This window comes from Babylonia areolata, chromosome 6, assembly GCF_041734735.1.
Source record: "Babylonia areolata isolate BAREFJ2019XMU chromosome 6, ASM4173473v1, whole genome shotgun sequence".
NCBI classification, from domain to species: Eukaryota; Metazoa; Mollusca; class Gastropoda; order Neogastropoda; family Buccinidae; genus Babylonia; species Babylonia areolata.
Window position 1 is genome coordinate 45,591,461 of NC_134881.1, and position 10,000 is coordinate 45,601,460.

A 10,000-nucleotide genomic window follows, 5' to 3' on the forward strand; every position below is an offset into this window, starting at 1 on the left:
TACTGTCCGTCTTTACCATAGATATAGAGTGGAGGATACCTGTGTTCTGTCGTTACTTACTGTCCGTCTTTACCATAGATATAGAGGGGAGGATACCTGTGTTCTGTCGTTACTTACTGTCCGTCTTTACCATAGATATAGAGGGGAGGATACCTGTGTCCTGTCGTTACCCACTGTCCGTCATTACCATAGATATAGAATGGAGGATATCTACTGTATTGAATACCTTGTTTCTGTAGTGACATTGTCTGTATCATTGTGCTCTCATTAGGCGTGGGAGCGAAATCTTAAACCTGTGACTGAACTGGACTGGCTGTGGTGGTGAAGGCTAAAGTGTCGCTGCCTTGGATTGGCTTTGGTGAAGACCATGGATGGTGGTGTGTGATTGGTGGTGAAGGCTACAGAAGTGGTGTGTGACTGGCTGTGATGGACACTGCTGAAGGCGGTGTGTGGTGTTGCAGGTGAAGGAGCTGCGGGCCAATCACAGCAACGTGGTGCTGGTGGACGCGGGGGACCAGTTCCAGGGAACCATCTGGTTCTATGCCTTCTCCAACAACATCACCTCCCACTTCATGAACCTCATGGGATATGACATCATGGTCAGTTCTTCTGATTGTTTGTATTTGAGTGCGTTTACTTACTGCCTTACATACTAGTGGCCCACCATGCCCTTTGGCATGGAGGGTACCGACATTGAAATGCATGTGTAATATATATATATATATATATATATATATATATATATATATATACACACCGTACGTATGTATAATTGCATAACATGCATTATCCAGTGAGCCCAACAGGTCATGGTGCTGTGTCCAGTTTTTTTTTTTACTCACTTATGTAAACAGAGTGAGTCTATGTTTTAACCCAGTGTTCGGTTGTCTGTGTGTGTATGTCCGTGGTAAACGTTAACATTGACATTTTCTCTGCAAGTACTTTGTCAGTTGACACCAAATTAGGCATAAAAATAGGAAAAATTCAGTTCTTTCCAGTCATCTTGTTTAAAACAATATTGCACCTCTGGGATGGGCACAAACCCCCCCCCCCCAAAAAAAAAACAAAAACAAAACAGAAGCCAAATTATATGCAAACTGCATTTACTGTTATATATATATATATATATATATATATATATATATTTTTTTTTTTTTTTTTTTTATTCTCTAAACTTGGCACTTTGATCTGATATTCGACACAGCAACAAGAGCAGTCATTATTATCATTTTTTGTTCAAACAGGAACTTCTTTTGCTAAGCATGGAAGTTTTATTTATTTTGCAAACGTTTTGGTGCAGATAGTAAAAAAAGGGAAATTAATCTGTAATTAATGCTAAGGGACTTAATTTGCTTTAAACTTATGTTTCTCATCTTAAACATTACATTTTGAAATTATACTCAATACATAAAAAGCTTTTGTGCTTTACTCTCAGTGTACAGGGCTTTCACTATGTTCATTCGCCCAAGTGGTCTTTTTCGGAAAATACTAAAATCAATATGCCGAGTGGACTTTACAGATCTATTGGCTGAGCCCTGAAGGTCATGGGCAAAAATCAATTGCGTATTTATACACATTCAAAGCGCGTGCTCATATTCTTCGCGAACGCGAACGACGCCATTTTGTTTCAAGTTGTTGACCTGCCCGTTCAATCCTATATTCAATGGACAATACACGATAACATGTGATGGAAAGTTGGAGAAGGAGACCGTTAAATATTTATTCAGAGAAAGATTTGTGAACGCCTCATCACTTACTGGATTATGCCCCAAACTGCCATAAAAATATCCACAGAATCAGTCGGAATTCACAGTTAAAAATTGTAAACCATGCGAGTTAATACCCTTGGATTGATGAAACGAAAAAATGTCCAGTCTTGACTTTTCTCAAAATGAAGTCCTTTTCACTTCATAAGATGTTTAGAAGTACTTATACTTGGCTCTACATGTTATTAGTTTAACAAAATACTAAATTTTCATATCAACTTTAAAACTATAAAACTAGAATGAACATAAAAGAGAAATTGAATCGACCGTGTCGTACTACATTCCCGGCGGGTGTAACTAAACTTGTACATCTATCTAGATCTAGAGAAAAGGGCTAAATGTTGCAGTGCGATTGCGGCGATAGCCACGTCTCATTTACCGCGGACTTAAAAAGAATTTTTTTTTTTTTATTGCCCTTAAAGATTTTTTGAATGCCCAAGATACACCAGAATAATATGATTTAAACAGCGTTCTCACTGCGAATAATTTTAGAACGTCAGTTAAGGAGCCACGATAGTGTAATGGGTAAGACAGTTTCTTCTCACCCGAACACGCGGGGTTCGAATCTAGTTAGGACTTTTTTTTCTCTTTTTTTAACCCGAAGCTTTATAACAACAAATACAGAACACATTTTAACGATTAGATTTTAAAAAAAAAGTGTATCACAAGTGAGTCTTGAAGGCCTTGCCTCTCTTGTTTTACTTGGGATTGACTACCATGATTTTATTTTAGTCCCCTGTGGATTTTTTTTTATCCCTTGCAACTGCCCCCATAGGCCGTGTCTTGTCATTTCAAAGTGCACATTTTTAGACAATTTTAGAACGTTTGTTTTATCTATATGCCTGGTTTTTACTTTCTGTGTTCCGCTAAAGTTGGTTATCGAAAGACATTTTCTTTATTGTAAAAAAGTCCCTGCCGATAAATTGGAAATTTCTCTTTGTTTGAGTAGTGGTTTTCTCTGGGTTACGTTCAAGAGCGGATGGCAAACCCGATAAGCATTTTTTAAGTGCGAAACAGCTGTGGCTTGCTGTGCAAACCAACTTCATTTTTGGAAGTACGTTGGACCAATATGGGTAAATGAGAACTTATTAAACGGTCACCCCACCCCACCACAAGAATAATGTTAGAGGTTAAAAGATTAACTAAGACTGCTTTTTTTGTGTGTGTGTTCTCTGTTATATTATGACAATCAAAGACGACTGAGTCTGCATTTAATCAATAAATGTATATACATATGCATATACGTGTGTGTGTGTGTGCATAGATAACAATCCATATACGCAACGCCACATCTGCTGGGCAGATCCCTGACTAGCAGTATAACCCAACGCACTTAGCCAGGCTTTGGGTGCATGCTTGTGCGTATTTCTTTTACAAATTTGTGCCAGAGGACAACTTTCTCGGTGTAATAGGTTACTTTTTCAGTGCGCCAAAATGCGTGCTGCACACGGGACCTCGTTCGGTTTATCGTCTCACCGAATGATTAGACGGAAAGTTTGATTTCCAGTCAAACTTGGGAGAAAGAGTGGGAGCGGGATTCGAACCCAGGCCTTCACGGACTCAGAACTGGTAGATGAGCGTCTTAACCATTCTGCTACCGTCCTCCACACACTGTACTGCACCGCAAACCCCCCTCCCCCCCCCACCCCCCACCCCCTTTCATGATTACCCGTGCGTGAACCACTGACACCAGGGCTTGTGGAAAGGATTGGGTTTATCGCTGTGTGTGTGTGTGTGTGTGTGTGTGTGTGTGCGTGCGAGAGAGTTTGTGTGTATGTGTGTGTGTGAGGGAGGCAAAGAGAGCCTTCTCTCTCTCTCTCTCTCTCTCTCTCTCTCTCTCTCACCACACACACACACACTTTCGTGCGCGCAACACACCAAAATAAACTATAAAGTCCAAAGTCATTGTTTTCTTAACAGGTGCAGGGGTGATATAATACAAACAAATGTATTTTTCACATGCTTAAAAAGAAAACATTAACAAGACAAAAGAGACAAACACTCATATTTAAACTGCGTCCCCAGTGAACCGTGAAAAATGTGTGGTGAAAGATGATATGGGGTTTCTTTTATTGTGTGACCTACTTAAAACTTGTATGTGAGTGACAACGACAGATTATTTGGGTGCACCCTGTTTAGGTTTGGAAACGAATATTTTTTTCTCTTAATGTTCTGTTTTGGGGGTGGAGGAGGATTGGGAACGGTGTACATGTGAGGGGGGTGGGGAGGGTGGAGAGAGTGATAGTGTGTGGAGGGCGGGGTGGAGAGAGTGATAGATACCGGAGGGCGGGGTGGAGAGAGTGATAGTGTACGGAGGGCGGGGTGGAGAGAGTGATAGTGTATGGAGGGCGGGGTGGAGAGAGTGATAGTGTATGGAGGGCGGGGTGGAGAGAGTGATAGTGTGTGGGGGGCGGGGTGGAGAGAGTGATTGACAGAGTATGGAGGGCGGGGTGGAGAGAGTGATAGTGTATGGAGGACGGGGTGGAGAGTGTGATAGTGTATGGAGGGCGGGGTGGAGAGAGTGATAGTGTATGGAGGGCGGGGTGGAGAGAGTGATAGTGTATGGAGGGCGGGGTGGAGAGAGTGATAGTGTATGGAGGGCGGGGTGGAGAGAGTGATAGTGTATGGAGGACGGGGTGGAGAGAGTGATAGTGTATGGAGGGCAGGGTGGAGAGAGTGATAGTGTATGGAGGACGGGGTGGAGAGAGTGATAGTGTATGGAGGGCGGGGTGGAGAGAGTGATAGAGTATGGAGGGCGGGGTGAGAGAGTGATAGTGTATGGAGGGCGGGGTGGAGAGAGTGATAGAGTATGGAGGGCGGGGTGGAGAGAGTGATAGAGTATGGAGGGCGGGGTGGAGAGAGTGATAGAGTATGGAGGCGGGTGGAGAGAGTGATAGAGTATGGAGGGGGGGTGGAGAGAGTGATAGAGTATGGAGGGCGGGTGGAGAGAGTGATAGAGTATGGAGGGCGGGGTGGAGAGAGTGATAAGAGTATGGAGGGCGGGGTGAGAGAGTGATAGGTGTAGGAGGGGGGGGTGGAGAGTGTGATAGAGTATGGAGGGCGGGGTGGAGAGAGTGATAGAGTATGGAGGCGGTGGTGGAGAGAGTGATTGACAGAGTATGGAGGGCGGGTGGAGAGATGATAGGTACGGAGGGCGGGGTGGAGAGTGATAGTGTATGGAGGGCGGGGTGAGAAAGTGAGTGTAATGGAGGGCAGGGTGGAGAGAGTGATTGACAGAGAACGGAGGGCGGGGTAGAGAAAGTATTTATAAGAGTCGAGGGGTGGAAGATGAAGTGATTCGACAGGTGAAACATGTGCAGTGTTAGAGTCCGGGTAGAAGTGATGAGTAGGAGGAGAGTGAGTGGAGGATTGACAGGTAAGAAGTGCGTGGAAGGAGTGTAGAAGGAGCAGTGGGGAAAGTAGCAGTGTAAGAAGTTCCGACAGTGGACGGGGTAGCAGTGTAAGAGGATAGTCCTACAGGGAAACGGTGGCAGTGTAAGATTCTAGCAGTGTGGAGGGACAGTTCAGGTTAAGTCCTAGCAGTGGAAAGTCATGTAGGAGTGGCTGGAATGTGATAGAAGTTCTAGCAGGGTGAGAAGGTCATGTTAATCGAGTGTGATGTGAGGAGTGTAGTTCAGCGGTGAAAGGTGGTGAAGAGTTGCATTGAAGAATACAGGGTGGGGTCTAGAGTGATAGTAGGAGGGCGGTGAAAAAATGATTGCAGGTAGTGAGTGGGTATTGTAGTGTGATTGGAGCCAGGGAGAGATGGGGCGCAGTAGGAAATGATGGCATACGAGCAGGCGAGGAAGATAGGTGTGCACCCTTTGTAACGCAAGCGGCTGGTTTTGGAGTTTTGACAAATTGGAAGGCGGGGGAGGTGAAGGTACGAACGTAGCTGACAACAGTCGACTGAAAAGGCAGGGCGAGTAGAAGATTAGTAGTACAGCAGGAACATAACCATGGTTTGACAAGGAAATCGACGAAGGCAAGTTATGTACATGTTGGAGGCGGTGAGAGAGATAGATCGACGGTGGAGAGATGATCACGACGAGGCGGTGCTGAGTGACATCCCCCAGCGGTACCCGAGTAAGTCGAGGGGTGGAGCAGTCGAGAGGTCGGTGACAGGTTCCCCAATTGAGAGTAGTTCAAATTTACGTAGGCGGTACGAGAGTGATTACCGACCCAAGCGAGGAGAGAAGTGACAAGCTCAGCCCTTCAATTCCCATTCCGCTACGCGCCTTCCGGCTCTAGAGCGCCTTTACGCCATGCACTCGGTTCGTTGACGACGTGTCGCTGCTCACTCTCGCCGTGGCTCTGGACCTTTCGCTTGACCCTCTTCACTCTTCGATACGGACCCGCTGTCCAACTCTGTCGTCATCCGGTTTGCCGTCTAGACCTCTTCCGACTTACCGTTCACTCGGTCTGAACCCTTGATTCATCGTCCCGTGGTCCGCTGTACCCTCTTCGCTTACCACGTCCACTCCGGTGCTACCCTTGCCACTCGGACTCATTCCATTTGACGGCCGTTCCCGGTTACCCCTGTTGCAAGTTACCGCTCAGTCGGCTCTGACATGTCCGCTACTTCCACTGATCATGTTACCCTCTTGCGCGTCGGTCAGATCTGATCGCTCGACTACGTAGCTTCCGCTCGTTCTCTCGCTTATCTGCTTCCGCTAGTCACGAGGCGTTCCGCTCGATGATCTACTTCGCTCTCAGCGGTCACCTAACCGCTTTACGCTACCTTCCGTCTGAGCCCTGTATCAGCTATTCTTTCCCGTGCGCGGTTCCACTCGATTCGCTCTGAACCGCTACGGCCGGCTTCTCTGTCGCCTTGCTCTTGCCGCTTACGACTGAGCTTCAGAGGTCTCGGCGCATTGCGCCTGAGCACTAACGTGTGTTGGTGGAGAATGCTAGGCAAGTGCTAATACAGACTGCTTCTTGGCAAGCAGGTAGGATTTAATCAGCCTCTATATCTAGGGGTAGATTGAGAGTTTGATTAGAAGTTTCATGTGTAGACTAAAAATGCGATGCTGGACATGAATGGCGCCTGTGTCTGTGTAGTAAATTTGACAATCGGGGCTGCCGGTGTGATTGAAGGTTGAAGAGATATTTCCACAATCATTGGTAATGTCTTACTCGTATTAGCCTGGTGCTAGTCGTTTAGTTAAAATTACCGTTACCGACTTGGTACAGATGATTATAGAGCAAAATCCATCTGTTCCGCAACAGTAGACAAATCTCTCACACTGTGTTGGGATAATCCGACATTTTGTCGATGATAGTTAAAGAAACAGTCGTTAGTAGATCCTAACGAAGTTTCCTGCCGTGCGATTGTGGGGTGAGATGCGGATTGTGGAGATAAAACGCGACTTTCGTCGTGATACTCAGATAAAAGTCGTTCTAGACAGTGGAGCGGTCACGGTTTTGTGAAACAGGAGGCAATGGGTTGTGAAGTGGGGAACTCAGAAGTGGAGAGTTCGTTGTTGAGACGAGAGAGAAGTGACAATCTGTATCGATGTTGCGTCGGTAGAGTTCTACGTGTTGGAATGACGTTTTAGTCATAACATATAACTAGCCATAGCATGGCAAACATTGCTACAATATCCAACAAGTCTATTTAGCGCAAACATATATCACGGCTACACATTCCATACCATGCCACACATACAATTAGTACTACCAATCACAAACACCATCACACGCAGTCATAACAGTCAGTGCAAATCCTAGCAGTTACAAATGTATAATTTAAGATGTTCGAGCCCTGTTAAAATGTTATCTTTAGTGAAAAAGGCTGATAAACAGACACACAAAACACAAAAACTGAAGTTTCGAGAGGAGCTCATATGGAGTATCTTGTCAGCCTGGGTAAGCAGAACTGCCGATGTGTAGATGTGTCATAGCAGTGATAGAAATAGTCAGTGTTAAGAAGTTCCTAGCAGTGTGAAACATGTATCAGTGTCAAGGATGTTCCTGAAAAACACAGAGTGCTGATGTTGTAGTGTATTGTATGTGAGACTGGGAGCCAGGGGAGAGATGGCCATAGGAAATGATGTGCTCATATCACAGCAGGCAAAATAGATGTACACCCTTTGTAACGCCAAGCCTGTTTTTATTTTTATGACTAAAATTTTGAAAGGCTGGGCTTGGCAGGAGGCAACCATAACTGACCAACAAGCGTCAGACTGTAAAATGCAGGGCAGTAGAAGTTACGCTAGCTACAGCAGGAACATAACCCATGGTCTTTTGACCAAGGAAATCACAAGGCAAGTTAATGTACATTGTTCGGAGACCCCCCCCCCCCTCCACCCCCCACCCCCCGCAGTCCAGTCCACAGAGGTTTCGGTGACAATGGTTCCCCAATTTGATAGCTAACGCTTCACAATTTACGCTAGGCGACCATTTTCTCCCCGACCCCAAAGCGAGAGAGAAGTGACAAGCCTCAGCCTCTTCCACTCTTCCCTCTTCCGCTCTACCCCTCTTCCGCTCTACCCCTCTTCCGCTCTTCCACTCTTCCCCTCTTCCGCTCTTCCACTCTTCCGCTCTTCCCCTCTTCCGCTCTAACCCTCTTCCGCTCTTCCACTCTTCCGCTCTACCCCTCTTCCGCTCTTCCACTCTTCCGCTCTACCCCTCTTCCGCTCTACCCCTCTTCCACTCTTCCGCTCTACCCCTCTTCCACTCTTCCGCTCTTCCCCTCTTCCGCTCTTCCACTCTTCCGCTCTTCCACTCTTGAGCTCTTCAGAGCCTCTCCCGGCGCCTGCGCCTGACACACTAACGTGTGTTGGGAATGCTAGGCCAGGGAGTGCTAAACACGACTCTTCTTTGCACAGCAGGTACGGATCTTTAAATCAGCCTCTATATTCTAGGGAGTAGTATTCCGAGGTTTGATTAGAAATGTTTTCATTTGTGTAGTAACTACAAATAAATGCGATGCTGGACATTTAATTGCTGCCTGTGTCTGTGTTTAGTAAATTTATATCTTGCTTCTTCTCGGTGTGATTGAAGGTTTGAAGAGCATATTTCCACACATTCATTGTTCTTCTCGTCTTACTCTGTATTTAGACCTGGTGCTCTATGTCGTTTTAGTCTATAAATTCATCTCGTTACCGACTTGGTACAAGATGATTATAGAGCAAAACTTCCTATCTTTCCCCAACAGTAGAACAACCAATCTCTCACACTGTTGTTGGGTATAATTCACGACATTTCTGTCGTGTGATAGTTTATAGAAACAGTCAGTTAGTATGCATCCTAAACGAATTTCCTGCCGTGCGATTGTGGGTGGAGATGCGGATTTGATGGAGATAAACACGCGACTTTTTCGTCGTGTGATACTCAGATAAAATGTTCCTTTCTGAGGACAGTGGAGCGGCACGAGGTTTGTTGAAACAGGAGGCAATGGGTGTGCGAAGCTGGCGAACAACAGAAGGGAGAGTTTTGTTTGTTGAGGCGAGAGAGAAGTGACAAGTCTGATTCGATGTTGCGTCGGTATGCAGGTACTTCCGTTTGGAACTGACGTTTTAGCATAACATATAACATAGCATAGCATGGCATAGCATACCATGCCCACATATACCATACCATACTATTTCACGCCATAACATACCATATCACACCACACCATTCCATACCATGCCACACCATACCATATTACATACCATACCAAATCACAACACACCAAATCACACCATTCCATACCACACCACACCATACCATACCAAATCTCATAATTCATTAAGTCATGGTTCGGTCCTCGTTAATGTAAATGAATATATCTTTATGCTGAAAAAAAGGCATGATAAACAGACACACAAAACACAAAAACTGAAAGGTTTCCGAGCAGAGACCAGCTCAGTATGGAGTCAGTCTATTGTCACGGTCCTCATGGTGTCCACAGCACAACGTGCCGATAGTGTGCTGTGTGTATTGATCCAAGCAGTAATACTGTAATCAAAGACCTCCCCACCCCACCCCCTACCCCCACACGAACACAAACTCCGCCATGTAGGCCACTGGCTTTGGGTGACCGCCAGAAGCAGTGCGGAATACCAGTCACAACGAGCTGTCTTGAGTTCGGGACAGGAGCCGACCCACTGGGCTGGGAGAAACAAACAACAAAATTAATATGTGATATCCTGTTGTCGCTGTCTCTGTCATTTTATGTCTGTCTGCCTCTCTCTCTGCATACGAAGAGAGAGAGAGAGAGAGAGAGAGAGAGAGAGAGAGAGGAGGCA

The 10,000-nt window shown here is 45.7% G+C and overlaps 1 protein-coding gene across 1 annotated transcript in view; it reads left to right on the top strand.

The window, feature by feature from the left end:
* LOC143283421 (snake venom 5'-nucleotidase-like) overlaps positions 1–10,000 on the top strand; it is a 49,190-nt gene that overhangs the window by 21,703 nt on the left and 17,487 nt on the right. The window contains exon 2 of the mRNA XM_076589659.1: positions 462–599. Within this exon, the coding sequence (XP_076445774.1) occupies positions 462–599 (138 nt within the window). The remainder of the gene's footprint in view (positions 1–461; positions 600–10,000) is intronic.